We start from the raw sequence: 17,257 nt of genomic DNA on the forward strand, positions 1-17,257 counted from the left end.
AGTTTTTCAAAAAATAGCTCCATTATATCAACAATGTATAATTGCCTCATTGTTTTCATTGTGTTTGATAAATAAGTAAAAAAAAATAATAATTAAAAACGGCCCTTTCTATTTTTCCATATGTGGCCGTCGGAAGAAAAAGTTTGGACACCCTGTGTTTATTGGTTCCAGGGAACCATGAATTGAATTTACATACAATATAGGAGATAATTTGATTGCTCAGTATAATCTGAGCAATAAAACAGCTATAATAGATTTAGCGCATTTCGGTAACGAGGTTAACGCCGTGCAAGTGCCAGGCAGCCTAGATGCTAACAATTAACACCCTCAGCTTCTCATCTCTTGTCCAGGTGTTCCTCATTGTCTCGTCAGCTGGCTTGTATGAATGCTGCATTCGAGAGAGGTGGGAAGTGGGACTTTTCTGACTTTATACCGGGAAGTATGCACTGGAACGCTCCTTTGAACTTACCTGAGTTGCAAGGTCGGAGAAAAAAAAAGGACCCCAAATTCACAAGCCCAAAGAGACAAAGACTGTGAATGCCAAAACATAATTTACACAATTCTAAACATATTTATCTATTATAACGTTAATTTATTCAAAAAAGTAATTTTACGCAACTCAACATGATTTCGACTGACTGTGTTAACCAGAACAACAAACAATTTATCGGCATCAGCCATCTTTGTTGTTTACTTTTTCTTTTCTCAACGGTTTGAGGTCGGAACTGGGAGAACCCAAGAAGCATTTGTCCGACTTCCCACCTTCCTCCAATGCAGCATTAGTTTCCCGATTTGTTTCAGTCTTTGTCGCATCGTTGTTGCTGCCACCTTACATGTAGTGGTGTTAGTTTTATTTCCTTTTGTTTTGTTGTTACTTTTGATCTTTTTCGAACTTTGTTGTGTGTGTTTTTTTAACTTAGAGCACCATGGCTAGTGTTTTTATTAATACAAACAGTTGTTGTTTTTTCAGTGTTTTTTTTTCTTCTTCTGTCCCTCTCACGACTATCCCATTTTGTCCACGGTGACCTGAAATGTGACAATAGTGTAAACAAAGATTAATCTCACATGAGATCAGTCTGCCTCTTTTTTTTAAAGAGCTCCTCATACACTACAAACTACACTATATAATAAACAATAAATAAGTTGTCTACCGCTGGCTGCTACAAATCACTGTGAAGATGGCTGATAAACGATGTCATGAGCTTCTTGACACCACACACACCAACCACGCAAGCTTTTTCCCACATAATAAGCCAACACTCGCTATCTCACTTTCTCTCTGAAACCCTCACTGCATAGCATCCTCACTCTCTTGGTTCATGAATCCTTTAGTCTGATGTTCCACACAGGAACATTGCAATCAGTCCATTCAACCTAAAGAGAGGATTTGAGTCACTGCTGCAGCAAGAGGTGAGTCCTTCATCATTGCTCATCTACGTACGTACTCAACAAAACAGCTAGTTTGTCAAAACTGACCTGAATCGTGTCGTATTAGATTTTGCATGAGTATCTGAACCACGAGTAAACTTCAAATGTATAGTGTTGTTTTAATTCAATTTATTTTACAATGCAGATTAGGAAGTTAGTAGTGAAATTAATTAACTCAGCATCACAAATGATTTTATATATATATACTGTATATATATATATATATATATATGCTCTCTAAATTATTTATGTCAAAAATGCAGGTTAGTTTGTTATACCTGACCTGGTTACATGTCCCCAACTCCCCAAGTAATTTCATCCCCTCCTTATATGACAGTATTATGGCCTTTCAGGGTCGAGAAAGTGTTTTGGCAAAGTATTTCATTATAAAAGTTGTACTTCTTTATGTGAGGTGTCAGTAATAAGAGCCGCACGAATAATGTTGAATACCTTGTCTGGCTTTACAAACTAAAGAGTCCAGCCAACAACACAATTTTGTGTTTAACAACTCAATGTACCGTCTGACTTAATTAGATTTATTTTGAAAAAGCCACATTGTTGCACACTTTGAGGTTTTCAAACAGCATATTACTGTAATTGTTTAACAATGTTATTTCATTTAGAATGCTTATTTGCAAGAGTATTTCATTATCAAAGATTATTCTTTCACTAATGAATTAATAGTAAGGGAATGAAATGTGCCTGATTAGTTGTTGCTGCAGAAAACCAACCTTTTCATCCCAGTCTGCGAATATATGATGTCAATTGTGTATAGGCAATGAATGTTCCCTGAAAACTGCAATAAAGAAATCAGCCAATCTGCTTTAACTGTAACTAATGGTATGCATCACGCAGTGGGATTCCTGACAAAGACTGTGTATACTGTATTACAATGGAAAATGAATGAATTCGTTATCGCAGATGGTTCTTAACATACTTTTAATCATGTGCTGAAAGACAATAAAATGGACATACTCGTGATATATTGCTTGACGTTGGCATTGCTGTTACACACACAGACTGTTTGTCTGTTAATTCACAGTTTAGACAAACAAACAATCACACTCCCATTCAGTGTAAAAACGGGAGCCAAGCCCCGCCGGGGACACCACCAATTTAGTCACAAAAAAAGTAGAAGAGATTTTAGACTCAGTAAAACCAGGTCTAACTAGTAGCACAGGTGGTGTAACACAAATTTGGTGGATCTGATCAAGGTGCACAGCAGACAGATTCAAGGCAAGAAAACTCCACCCAAGTGCACTGTTGGACTGCGCTTTGTGCTAGACTTGCACTGGGAATGAAAATAGGGCCCACGGTTTTAAATTCACATGTTTAAGATGGATGATTTTGTATGCAAACCTACACAAGCGCTGGCAGAACAAACTCCAAATTGGATGGGCTGAGCAGTGATTTGAATGTACAAGCTCAGAACGGAGAATTTACTATATTTACTGGAAATATATATATATATATATATACATATATATATATATATATATGTGTGTGTGTGTGTAATTTTGTATCACTACGAATAAACTGTCAATAACATGAGCACCTTCATTATTTACAGTAAGATGGCAGTATGCAAGGTTCTTTTTTTTTTTTCTTTGTATAAAAAGAAAGCATCATTTGAAGGTTGCTTTATTTGGAAAGTACTACAGACCAAAACAATTTGCTGCAGGATCTGCTTGACGAGTCATGAGTCTAGAAAGAGTGTTAATTTGCCTACAGGGAAGATCCAAGTGTCTCATTACTGAGAAACAAGATGCGAACACAGAAGCTCTCTTTTACCAGCCACTGCATCCCATGGCCATCTTAAGCTTTTCATTTTCCTCCCATCTAGAGAGAAAAAAATTGAATGACAGTTTTTATTTTTATTTTTATGATATTGTCTTAATAAAGAATCTCAGTAAGCTCCAACTCACATAAAACAACCAAGTGAACTTCTTTCACCAAAACATGACATTTAACATTTGAACAAGTATTTTACCAAGAGCCTTCATTTTCAGTGAATATATTAAAGGGGTATAACTAAAAGTCACAGTTGCGCACGTATCATGGTTTCAAGGTCATTTGGTTCAGGAAGGTAACAAAGAAACTGCTAATGTTTTATGTAAACAGGAACAAAATTAATGACATTAAAATGAATAATCAACTGCTTCAATATTTTCTTATACCAAAATTGCAACATTGATTTTTTGTTTTCCTTTTTTGAAATGAAGGATACAGACAAGGGCAACACAACAGTAACAGTTTGAACAGTGTGAATTATTATGCTATAAAAAAATTTATTTTAATGGCCGTTGTTATTGCCTTGGCACCATCGGGGGAGCTCGAGGAAGGCTCTTTAAATGCAGCTGGAAGTTTCATTTACATCACGCGTATCACGTTTTTTTTGTTTGTTTTTTTGCGTCCCACTAATTGAAATGTTTCAAATTAGTTAAGCACGTCAAATGTGGTAAGATAGCCATTTGAGTTTTGATTGTTATCATTTTAATGATGGATAACTGACTTTGAGTGGAATTCAAGGAAATTTATGTGCTGCATAAAATATAGAGAGACAGATCCTGCCCGCCTGCAGGAGTTTGTGCTCTGTTGGGTTGAGATCTGAGCACTGATAAAAATGAAGAATTTGCCATTTCACCTTCAAAAATGTCCTAATTTGCTTGCAGTAAATACTTTTTTTAAGAAGGGAGGAACTCACACAAGTCAATAATATTCTTAAGTGTGGATAGAATGCAAAGCAACATGAATTCTGTGCATATACCATACATAGCTAAAATATGTCGGCTTTCAATTTAGTCTGTAGCAGAGAAAATGCACAAATTCAAATCATACCTGAAATAACATTTTGACCCTGTACCGTCTCCGTCAGCCTGCAATAAAATGCCATCCTGACTTGAACGACAGTGATTCGGACCAGAGCTCCTACAGGGATGAACGTGTCTCTCGGGTCCTCCTACAAAGAGGAGATGTTCATGGGCAACTCCACTTTGCCATATCTCTCCAACGTCAGCCTGCCAGACAAGGGCGGGACAAGTAAACCCGCAGCATGTGAGCAACTCCACATTGCAGTGGAGGTAAGTCCATGTGTTGGAACGTTACACTTCAAGTTCATTTTGACACATTTCCAGGAAAATTTGGGTAGAAAACCAGTTATTAGGCAGCGCTTACTATTTAATTGATATTCTTAGCAATCAAAATATAATTCTCTCTTTTTTCTCTCTCTCTCTCTTTCAGCAGCATCTGACAATGTATGCAATATACAATTTACAGCTAGCTAGTAGGCACAGAAACAGAATTGTGCACATCCATTTCCCAAGTCATATAACATGTTTACAAGACCATAAAAAAAGAAAGATATATCGATGTCGCATAGCAGGAGGCAATAACTTGTCTGTAGTCATAAATCGGAAATCCACTTTGTGATTTTTTTTTTTAAAACTGACATGCTCCAATTTCTTCTCTTAGGTCTTTCTGACCCTGGGGATCATCTCCTTATTAGAGAACATCCTGGTTATTACGGCCATAGTGAAGAACAGGAACCTTCATTCACCCATGTACTTCTTCGTCTGCAGGTAAGGACTCAACTTGAGCACAAAACCAAAAGTTACACAGACCAGCCATATCATTTGCTAACAATGCTAATAATGCTCTGTTTACTTACCAACTTTTTGATAACTTCTGCTACCATTACTGCTATTAATATTATTTTGGTACATTTTCTTTAGGTTAATATTTATACAACTGCTCTTCAAGATGCTAAATTTTCCTGCAACCCCAGGAAAAGGACCGCAAGTGTTATTAATTCATTCACTGCCATTGACGATTATAAACGTCAAAAAATCTTTTTAACCATTTCTATTAGTTGAACATTTTGTTTCTACTTTTGTTAACAAGAGTATGAAAACCTAGATTTTTTTTTTAATTGTACATTTAGAACAGATATAAAATTTGTGATTATTCGTGAGTTATCTATTGAAGTCATGCGATTAATTACGATTAAAAATTGTAATCGCCTGACGCCCCTAATTTTTAATAATCATCTCGTCAGGTGATTACAATTTTTAATTTTAATTAATCGCATGACTTCAATAGTTAACTCACGAATAATCACAAATCTTATATCTGATCTAAAAGTACAATAAGACTTTTTTTTTCTAGGTTTTCATACTCTTGTTAACAAAAGTGGAAGAAAATGTTAAACTAATAGAAATAGTTATATATTTATATATTTATATATATATAAAAATAGGGGTGGCATGGGACATGATTATTTATGAAATTTTGCTCATTATTATCTTTTTAAAGGAAGAATAGTTTTTAGTTTGTCTCCCACAAGTTGGGTTTAGTTTAACTAATGCTTAGCATACATTGTATTCTACATTGTGTTATATATTGTGTTTTTTTTTTTAAATTATTGTTATTCAAGCCTCACTTACTCTGTACAAGCTAGAGACTTACAGAAAAAAATATTGTCTATTGATATTTACCTTTTTTCTGCCATGTTAAGACATCGTGTGGCCAGAAATCATTGACGTGATCAGTAGTTTCAGAGAAAACTGAAAATATCATAATGAACATTAAATTCAAAACTAAAGTGAAGTGTGTATCGAATTGGTTGCCATTCCCATCGTCCACAGGAAATAACTCTCACTTTGAAAAGGTTGGTGACCCCTGATCTCCACTGTCATTTGAAATGGAAATTTTGAAAGTGCCTTGAAGCTACGTTGCTAATTTGTCATAAAAGAAACCCTTGTAATGTACAAAGATAAGCATGTAATTTGTGTTCTGACAGAAAATTGGTTACATCTTGGAAGTTTGTATTCCAAGAAAGATGAACAAATAATGCTCTCCCTTGTAATGGCAACTTGAAAGCCGTGTGATGTAGAAGTTAAAATGTACTTTTGGATTTTCTAGGGTAGAGAAACAATGTCAAATATCCATATGCTAAACTGCATATTTTTTTAACTTGCAATGATAAATTCCTAATAATGTTATTTTTTCGCTAAATGTCTACTTAGTGATTGACAAACTGATCACTTCCATTAAAAAAAAAAAGTGTGAAAACAATATACCCTTTGCCATGAAATATAACAAACTCTCTTGGTTTTGCAGTTTGGCTGTAGCTGACATGTTAGTAAGCGTGTCCAACGCCTGGGAAACGGTCGTCATCTACCTGCTCAACAACAGACAGCTGGTGGTGGAGGAGTACTTCCTCCGGCATATGGACAACATTTTTGATTCCATGATCTGTATCTCCGTGGTGGCATCAATGTGCAGCCTCGTGGCCATCGCTGTGGACAGGTAATCAGTCACCTTGTGAAACTTCAACTTCAGAAAAACAGTGGAGAATGTACAGTATCTCACAAAAGTGAGTACACCCCTCACCTTTCTGCAGATATTTAATTATATATTTTCACGAGACAACCCTGAAGAAATGAGACAGTTGATGAGTTTACAGCTTACATAAGAGTGTAAATGTATTGTTCTCTCAAAATAACTCAAAAATAGAGCCATCAATAGCTAAAACCATGGCAACAAAGTGCATTTACTCTTTGAGGAACGACGAGAAGATCTCGAATTGAAGATGATGTAGTCAGCCTTGCACCCCCAATAAGTGCGTCCTTGTGACAACATTTTAGTTGCAAAATCCTGTGTGACATCTTTCCCAATATAGTGAGACAACTTAACCGAGGGTGCAGCAACATGTCACATGTTCACACTCTTGCACAGTAAATTTTGTTTACAATTTTAAAAAAATAAATAATTTTACAATTTTTACAAATTTCACAATTGGAAGAGAGCAAAATAATAAGAATAAATTTTACTCATTTTTACTGTGTATGAGATAATTGGGCTATGACAAAATCTAGTAAAGTTTTTCACTCAAAAGGAAGAAAGAATTGTTTTTGAGTACATTTAACAAATTTATGTTATTATTATTTTTTTTAAGTTACACAAGGGTTAAAGGAACAAACTCACGACCTTCAGCTTGGGAGACAGCCACTCTATCACCTGAGCGATGCCACTCCTACATGTTTGCTAATGTGCAAAAGGAGACCAAAACTCTCGGGGGTACGAAGATTCCAGCTGACGAGTTATACTAGTACAGAATAAAGTAGGAGCAGAGTGCCTCAGGGAGTAGATTGACTGTCTCCCACCCTGAAGTTGTGGGGTTTGTTACTCAAACCTTGAGTGACTTTACTTTAAAAATAAATAAATAAAATAAAATTGTCCAATTTAGTCAAAATCTCTCCTTGCAAAATATACTTAGAATTTCTGAGTGAAAAACTCTTTAATAGGTTTTTCATGGGATAGGCATCATAAACACTAAAAATACTTTGAGTAAAATGAACTATTTTACTCTGAATATTTTACTCTCCTTCAAGTGTAAATTTTGAGAGTGAGTGAGATCAAATAGACTCTGTTTAGAGTAAAATAAACTCTACAAAATGTACTGTGTTTCAGTGCTGCACTGACACAAAATATAACATGACATGAAAACAAAATATATACCTAAAAATCTATGCTTTCATCTGATACACTTTTGTTTATTGATTCCAAGAAATATATATAAAAGTGTAAAAAGTGTGACATCAAGCCCTGGTCTCATTATAGGTGAATGAGGTCCACAGTTTTCATGCAAAAAAGTCTTACTTCCCAAATCAGTGGTCACATTACGGAAGCGTATTGCATTCACCTGAGAAAAAAAAAAGTCTTGTTTTTCTGACAAATTTTGGGGGGGGGGGAGCTTTGTTTTTTGAGTATTTTTTTCTGTTTTATTGATAATTTTTTCCCCTGTTTTTTTTTTTTTGGGGGGGGTGGTTCTGTTTTTTTTTTTAAATATTTGTTTTCTGTTTTTCTGATTAATTTCCCCCTGTTTTATAAAATATTTATTTTTCAGTTTTTCTGAATTATTTTTTCAGTTTTTCTGATTTTTTTTCAGTTTTTCTGATTTTTTTTTTCAGTTTTTCTGATTTTTTCCCCCCTGTTTTTCAGATTTTTTTTTTTAAAAAAAAGGGTTTTCAATCAGAGATTAGAGAACAAACCACTCATTCCTTTATTGAGAGCCAGTAAGTAAACATGGCCATCTTATTGCATATGGAGGTATGCGGGAAAGTGTCCGCTACCGCTATTAGCGAGTCTGCAACAAGTCACTTGGAGTTTTTTTATTTTTTCTGCTTTTTTTAATAATTTTTTCCCTGTTTTTCCAAAATATTTTTTTTCAGCCTGTTTTTCTGAATTTATTATTTTTTTACAGGAAAAAAAAATTCAGTAAAACAAAAAAAAAAAACAGAAAAACAGAAAAAATACTCAAAAAAACAAAGCTCCCCCAAAAATTAGTCAGAAAAACTGTGCTTTTTTTTTTTCAAGTAATGCAATATGCTTCCGTATAACATGGACATGTTTTTTTCTATATTTTTTTATCTGCAGGTATATTACTATCTTCTATGCACTGAGATACCACAACATTATGACTGTGAGGCGAGCTGGCTGCATCATCGGGGGAATCTGGACCTTCTGCACAGGCTGCGGGATTATCTTTATCATCTACTCCGACACCACCTCTGTCATCATCTGCCTTGTGACCATGTTCTTCAGCATGCTGCTCATCATGGCATCCCTTTACAGCCACATGTTCATGCTGGCGCGTTCGCACGTCAAGCGCATCGCCGCTCTGTCCGGTTGCAACACCATCCATCAGCGCACCAGCATGAAGGGCGCCATCACGCTGACCATTCTCCTGGGGATCTTCATCGTCTGCTGGGCTCCCTTCTTCCTCCATCTCATCCTTATGATTTCTTGTCCGCGGAACAGTTACTGCGTGTGCTTCATGTCCCATTTTAACATGTACCTCATTCTTATCATGTGCAATTCTGTCATTGACCCGTTGATTTATGCCTTCAGGAGTCAGGAAATGAGGAAAACCTTTAAGGAGATATTCTGCTGTTTTAACCTAAGAAATTGCTACACCAGCATCTGTGCTATGACTGATAAGTGCTGAACAGCAGAACGTGAGCAATGAAATGGAATTCAACACCGGAACTTTATAAAAAGCCGATATAATAGTACGTTTCGGAAGTTGATTTGTGACAAACGTTACATACATTTGGCTCATAGAAAATCATAGACAAACTAAAACAATATATGTACTTAAGACCAGTGTTTTAAGTGGAAAAAAATAAGTGCCTGTATAAAGTATTAAAAATAGCATATAAATCCAAATTTATGTACAGTATTTACATTTTACATAATATGAATTAATTGTTGGTTATATGGTAGAAACCACCAAGATTCACCAAGTCCAGATACTGGTGTAATTTCCAGAGAAAAATGGGAATGTTAACTGCATTACTTCTCAATGTTCACAGTGGTTAGAAAAATATTCATATGAAGAATGAATTTCATTGTCACAAGAAGAACCACAGGACACGTTGTTGTAAAAGCACACAAATTATATTTGAAGCTCACATTTATTTTTTAACGAGATGAGTATACTGTAAGCCAGGGGTCACCAACCTTTCTTAAACTGAGAGATACTTCTTGACTAGCCTACTGATTAGAGGCTCTCTGTTGTGAAGGTGTTTCATTTTTCACTGACAAACTCTGTTTTTGGGCTCTGTTTTTGTAGACAGACAATCAGGTAGAAAAACAGGTGCTAGCCTTCTTTAGCGTATTTGGGAATTTGGCAGACCGCGCCACATGCTGTTAGCGTTCCGGCATTTAGACTGTGCGCCTTCCCTGCCTTTGAGTCGCTCCCATTGGCCAGGAAACAAATTGGCTGTGTTCACGCCCACAACGGTGCAAATACACATTTCTAACTGAGCCTTTGCGAAAATACCAAAAGAAAGAAAACAAACTATGCGCACAGTTTGACCGCAAATTGTGCTCATCTTTTTTTGGGCATGAAAATAGGGCCTTCTGTTTGTTTTTTTGCTCATGCATTTAAATCGTTTTCAAAACCATCAATCACTTTTGGAACACCCCTTTTTCATTTGCAAAATCCATCCGTCGTGACTTTCTTTCTGTGAATAAACAACAATTCAACTTCATATTTAATTTTGAAATAGAATATGGGAATGAAAGATATTATAGGAATGGTTGTATATTTGGTACCTGGGCCTTCAGTTGGGACTTCATTCACATCTTCACACCAACATTAGCATTGCACACTTACAAGAAACCACTTTTGTTATTGTGTTTTCTGTTCACTGCAGCCGAATAATCTTCATTTTTATTCTCACGCCGGTAATCATATCATACTGCTGATACCACGTTTGTATATAAAAACTGTAAATACTAAGCAGAATTTTTAAAACTTTATTTTGTCTGTTATGAACCTGTATTTTTTCTGCATAACAATGAAACAAAAATTGACCTAAAAAAAACCCACAATATGTTTTGGCTATATCGAACCCAAAAAGTAATTTTTTCAGTTCAATATTCAAATAAACAGGCATCCTCCCTGAGCAAATATGTTGCTAAAAAACACACATTGTTATGGCTTGTTCATGCACTCTGTATGGAATTTTATAGGAGAAATAATTAAATAAACTTTATCATGCTAAATGAATGATTGCATTTTTATTTGACTACATAAAGTGAAATGTCCAAATGGTGAGCTCTTCCTGTTTGACTATTATTACTAGCATGTAGTGTGGCCAAATGTGGAATGAATGAATGATTGTGGAACCGACTGCCTTGGCTACATTTGCTGCAAGGTCTACGGTGTGTTTTTGTTTTGTCATTCGCTTGGGTTACTGCGGATGAGTAGAGTCTAGATCCCACTCGCACCTAAAGCGCAGATAGGACAGATGCCGGACTTCTTGCCAACTTGGCAACATCTGCCTGTTCCAGTGGTTTGATCGTCGTTTGTGTTGTATGTTATTTGTTTATTTTAGTGGCATTGTTCAATCATTTCTCACTTTTTTTGTCATTTGTGTCTGTTTGTCACTTCCTTGTGCTGCTAATTTTTAATAAAGCTCTTCCTTCGTGGTTCAAGATTGGGCACGTTCAACTCCACTGCATTTTCACTTGACAGTCAGATTCCGATGTTGCCATGCACCATTTTGAGAAGGCACCTTTGTGAAATGAGCATTCTTGGTTTTATATTTTATGACGCAAAAGCTTTTTTATATTCACTTTAGATAGATTGATAGATGCATAGGTAATTAAATTTATCTCATGAGATAAATTGAATTATTACAGCAGTAATATATGTTACAGTAATATTTGTACAATTAATGGGAGGATTATTGACAGTATATACTGAACAAAAAATATATAATTATGATTTGAACTCAAAGGTATACGTCTTTTGCTATGTAAAAAAAAAAGCCTATTTGTCACAAATAGTTGTCCACAATATGAGGCCACTCCAAAATATGCAGGTTTATACATAGATTCATGTGAAAATGATTGCTGTTGAAGGAAAATGACATCACAGTTGCTCGGGACTCAAGTAAAATTATAGCTCACGTGTTTTCTGAGTTTGGTCATGTGACTGTCGTAAAATGAGCCAAGATTGGCCGTTAAGCTCTGAGCAACTGTGGTGTCATTTTCCCTCAACAGCATTTGGCAAAATGGGGTGGATTTTTCTGCTTTACTCATATTTAACAAATGCAATATTAATCAGAATGCTATGTTTAGAGTAGTGGAGCTGCATAGAACATATTATTAAGAAAATTTTAGGTGGCGGGGGGGGGGGGGTGTTTCAGTTTAAATAATGATATTAAAAAACATTAACTAAATATCTGTTCGTAATTGACAAATGACATAAATTTTTGAAAGTAGATTTTTTTTTCTGTGTTATCTGCTGCTAAAACTACACATTATAATGTATGTATGTAACAATTCAAAGCTAAATGTAAGTAGACAACTCCTATTTAGATGCTTTCATGAATCTAATTTTTCCATGTATTTTTTTTTTTTATCCTGTTGACGGTCAGGGTGGATTTCGATCCTATTCCTTTCAGCTGCGTGAAAGGTAGACTACATCTTGGACTGGTCGCCGGTCAACCTCACGGCACATAGAGACATAGCTAACCATTCACGTGCACATTCACATTATCACAGAGTTACAAGTGAACACAAGGCACTACTACACAGCAGAGGATCCAATCATAATTAATTAAGAACAGAATATCTTACCAGAATACATTTTTATATGCAGTGTACTTACACTGGAGGGAATGGGCAAAGGTTATGCAACTCTGCCTAACATTGCGACATTGATCAGTCGAGCTAAGGAAGAAGTGGTGATTATGCACACTTTAATCACAAAAACAGTGGCTGGCCGATAGCAATTACCTTGATGTAATTTGATTCGATTACAACATAAAGTTTCATTTGAGAAAGAACATTTCTTTGTGAAAGACAAGGTCCAGAGCAATTCCCTGGCCGATAATAAAATAGGTTGAAATAAAAGGTTTTTATGGTTGGAGACATATTGTCCCGACCTGTAATAGAACACAGTGTCTTCTCGTTAAATTAAGTTTCCACAATTTAGTTTGTTTTCAGGAAGCAGGGGAGTTTCTAGACCCAATAAATACCTTAACAAACTCTGAAAGCAAACAAAATAACAAAAGTAGAATTGTGTACCACAAACACTCAACATTTGAAAATCTATAAGCTATTTACAGTAACAACGCCAATGCTTCATTTTGTTGAATGTAACTTTTAGCCTTTACCAGAAAATTCATGAAACCAAAGAATATCTTTCTGTTCCAAACACAAATTAACAACAGACCAAACCAACAGCAGAATGGAAGTGAGTATCAATTTTAGCATCAATTAACCCATTATTGTGCTAATTTGTAGAAATTGTCGATGGAAGCACAAGACAACAACAACATGTCTTATGACCTGTAAACAAATTTAAACAGATGTACAGTATTGTATATTGTTTTGTCTGAACTTACTTATTATCAGGCTCGCTGCTTAACTTATAATGTGCAGTAAACTGATGCTTGATGGTGTTCGGGAAAATTGGCATCACTCATTTTCTCAAATGACAGATGCACATTCACAATTACCACTCATAATTCATTTTCCTCATCCTCTTTTCCTTTTATTTTGTGTGCCCTGAATCATAAGCTCACCTCATTTTGTTGCACTGCACGTGTACAGTATTTGCAAAATGCCTTCTATCATGCCCCCATGAGAGAATTTTCCGAATCAATTTAGGGTTAGATATGTGATGTGGATTAAGTTTCCAGCGGTTATCACCAACTCATTCTGTTTTTAATGATTGTACCCGCTTACACTGTCTGTTGCATGGACCACTGCGTCCTTTTCCACGCTAACATATCTGCTGCTGATAGCTGCTTTGATTAGCGATGAATGGAGTAGGTTGTGTTCACGCGCACAACGGCGCAAACTGCCCTTTTAAAAAAAAGTACCAACACCCAGTCTAACATGCCTCCGTGCAGATTTAATATTCAAATGTCATATTTTTGGGTTGTAGAAAGTTGTAGAAAATGGATGTAATCAAACTGTAGATCAGCAAATATCTTATTTGTGACTTTAGCTGATAAATTAGACCTTTTTGACTAATTTCTTTAACAAATGGACTTTTTTGTCATCCTGTCCTGAAGCAGATTGGCTTTGATTTAGCACTGAGCATACGTTCATTTTGTCCAGGTAAAGAAAATAAACAGACATGAAGCTCATCAAAGGTTAAATAAAAGCCCCATCTCTTATGAACAAAATAGCATCTTCCTGAACGTAAGCCTTAGCTCTGCGCTGCGGAATGCGTAGATAGCAGGATCAATAAGTGCGTGGCTCATAAGCAACAGTACGTGAAGCTGGAAGAGTGATCTGAAACACTCGCAATATGGGTCTTTCGGGCACACTGTCAAGATAATGAGGTGGAGGAAAAAAGGTGCCCAACACACAACCAATGCCCCAAACAGGATAGTAAGTGTTAGGGCTCCTCTCATACTGCTACCCCACCACCTCAAACGACATTTTTCACCTCCACCTGAGTTGACAGCGGCAATCTTTCTGGCATGGATACGCGCCAGCATGAACATATAAACGTAGAGGAAGCAGATGACGGCGAAGGAGATCAAAAATAGGCACACAAAGCAGATCATGATGAACTTGAAGTCGAAGAACGTCACCATGAACATGGCCGACGCGCCACATGTTGTCCAGATGAAACCTAAAATGGTCCCTGTGCGCCGCATCGTCATGATGTTGTGGTATCTGAGTGCGTGGAATATAGAGACGTATCTGCAATAACAAGCATTAATGATTAGGTTACTGAATTAATGCATTGATTTACAAGAAATTGTGACCAATTCAAAAATAATATTCAGAATGAGCAAATATAGAAATTATTACTGCCAATAATTAGCTAGATTATTAGACTGTAAGACTATCCAAAGTCATAAGCCCTAAAGGTAATACAAGGTGAAATTCAATCAATGTTATGGCCAAAAATGTACACTACTCATAAAATTTAAGATCCACCAGCTGACATTGATCAGGTAAGTTGCCCAAGTAGTAATGGTTTATATGATTGATGATTGAATTATATTGTCCCCTATATTAAAAAAAAAATCTATGTAGTGATGATAGCATTCACAGTAGCTTTCGATTTGATGCTTATGCTGCATTCCACGAAAGTGGGAAGTCGGACTTTTCCGATTTCAAACCAGGAAGTGTGTACGGGAACGCCCCCTTGAATTCGGAAATCCCACTTGCGATGTCGGGGAAAGAAAGGACCCCGACTTCACCGACCGACTTCAATGTGACGTCACTCTACAATGGCGATCCCTATGGAAACACATACCATGAATGGTATAAACTAAGGGTGTTAAAATTAGTGCGTTCATTTTGAGTTAGTTTAAAGTTGCTTTAACTCCACTTTTAACGCGTGATTAATGATCGCCCCTTACTTGGAAAGCCTGTACTAGGGAAATTTCAGTCGCAGCCTCCCCGTCAAAATTTAGTAGCAATAAATTAAATATTAATGCATATAATTGTGGAGACTGAAGTCAAGTTGTATTTTACAATTTTTATTTTTAAAATGCAGAATTTTATAAGTTACTTAATGTTAAAGATTAGATAGCACTTAATATGAAAAGAAAAATGCACTGAGCAAATGCAATTATGCCATCTAGTGGCAGTAAAATTACTTCAACACAAATCCATATCACATTTTTGCAGTACAGTACATCTTTTTTAATTTTAACACAATTTTATGAATTATCATGAAATTACTGTATAAATGACTAACAGTTGCAGCCATATTTCTATTAGTTTTTTAATCCACTTTTATGTTAACAAGAGTTTTAAAACTTAAAACAAAATATTTTATTGTACATTTTATTATACATTCATTTACATACAAGTAAAATTGCGAGAAGGCAAGTTTGCTTGAGGTCAAAATGTGTTTTGAGGACCAAAACAAAAAAACAGTTTATAACTATCCATCATTTTGGTTGTTTACTTTCACGACGAACGCTTTCAATGTTGGAACTGGGAAAAGCCAACCGGGATAATTGCGACTTCCGACTTCCAAGCTTTGCCATCATTAGCCTGTGATTGGCCCATGCTGCCAATTTGAAATACAAAATACATTTTTAAGCATTGTGGCTGTGTGCCTACCCCGAGATCTACAGTACATACATACCGGTCCACGGCAATGGCCAGGAAGCTGAAAATTGAACCCACAAAGGACATAACGAGCAGTGAGTCAATCACATCGTCAAGCTTGGTTTCAGAAGACCCTTCCTTCTCCAGTTGCCCCACATCTGCAAACACAAGCAGGACGTTCTCACAGGTTTTAGTGAGGCTGGCGACGGTGTTGAAGCCCGCTAGGCTGCACATGAAGCAGTACATTGGCGAGTGGAGGTTTCGGTTGTATATGACGGCCACCACAACCAAGAGATTCTCCATCAGACTGAACACGCCGATGGTGAAGAAGACAGCGACAGGAACACTCAACTCTGGGCAGTCTGACTTGTTCATTGAGGTGTTCATCATCAGACAAGACAGGCGCTCTTTACTCTCGTCTTCTGTTGTTATGCTTTGTCATTTGCTCTATATTATCTAATGTAACAGTTCAGGATAGTTGATCGATACCCTCCTCGCGGAATTGCAGTAGAATAAGAGCGGTGTGAAACATTAGAGAACCCTAACGGATACTGTCAGGATCTTCTTCTCTGCCCATTTGGTACCTGTCTCATATTGTCTTTCCCCCTGATCTTCTTCCTGCAGTCCTGCAGTTTTGATGGGAATTCTGTTCTTTGGCCAGATGGTTTCCACCCTGTGAATGTTTCGATGTCACGTTGGATGTTTTGAAATGTGTCTTCACCTGTCACATGTAGAAAGACAAGCAAGCGTAGACAAGACACGCAAGTTAAAACAAACTATGCTTTTCCTTTTGATGATTATCCATCTTACCAACCATCCATCTGTCTGTCTGTCTGTCTGTCTGTCCCTGTCCCCCGTCCGTCTATATATCCAACCATCTGTCCATCCGTCTGTCTGTCCATCCATCCAACCGCCTGTCCATCTATCCATCCGTGTGTCCATTCATCCATCCGTCTGTCTGTCCATCGTCCATCAATCCATCCATCCGTTCTGTCTGTCTGTCAGTCTGTCCATCCATCCAACCGCCTGTCCGTCTATCCATCTGTGTGTGTGTCCATCCATCCATCCGCCTGTCTGTCCATCCATCCGTCCGTCTATTTATCCAACCATCCATCCATCCGTTCATTTGTCTGTCTGTCTGTCCGGTCGTCCATCCATCCATCCCTCCATCCTTTCATCCATCCATCCATTCATCCATTCATATGTCTATCTGTCCATCATT

At 36.7% G+C, this 17,257-nt stretch overlaps 2 protein-coding genes across 2 annotated transcripts; one reads left to right on the forward strand and one right to left on the reverse strand.

The window, feature by feature from the left end:
• The first annotated feature begins 1,287 nt into the window (after nt 1–1,287).
• Nucleotides 1,288–10,815, forward strand: LOC144057602 (melanocortin receptor 5-like). The gene is made up of 5 exons (XM_077575363.1): nt 1,288–1,410; nt 4,304–4,508; nt 4,900–5,006; nt 6,547–6,735; nt 8,866–10,815. The coding sequence occupies exons 2-5, from the start codon at nt 4,365–4,367 to the stop codon at nt 9,434–9,436; spliced, it is 1,011 nt and encodes a 336-aa protein (XP_077431489.1). The 5' UTR covers nt 1,288–1,410; nt 4,304–4,364; the 3' UTR covers nt 9,437–10,815.
• A 3,314-nt stretch (nt 10,816–14,129) lies between these two features.
• Nucleotides 14,130–16,425, reverse strand: mc2r (melanocortin 2 receptor). The gene is made up of 2 exons (XM_077575364.1): nt 16,073–16,425; nt 14,130–14,667 (listed from the first exon to the last, which is right to left on the reverse strand). Exons 1-2 carry the CDS (start codon nt 16,423–16,425, stop codon nt 14,130–14,132), a joined length of 891 nt encoding a protein of 296 aa, XP_077431490.1.
• Nucleotides 16,426–17,257: the final 832 nt, after the last annotated feature.

The sequence above is a fragment of the Vanacampus margaritifer genome, chromosome 9, assembly GCF_051991255.1.
Source record: "Vanacampus margaritifer isolate UIUO_Vmar chromosome 9, RoL_Vmar_1.0, whole genome shotgun sequence".
Classification (NCBI taxonomy): Eukaryota; Metazoa; Chordata; class Actinopteri; order Syngnathiformes; family Syngnathidae; genus Vanacampus; species Vanacampus margaritifer.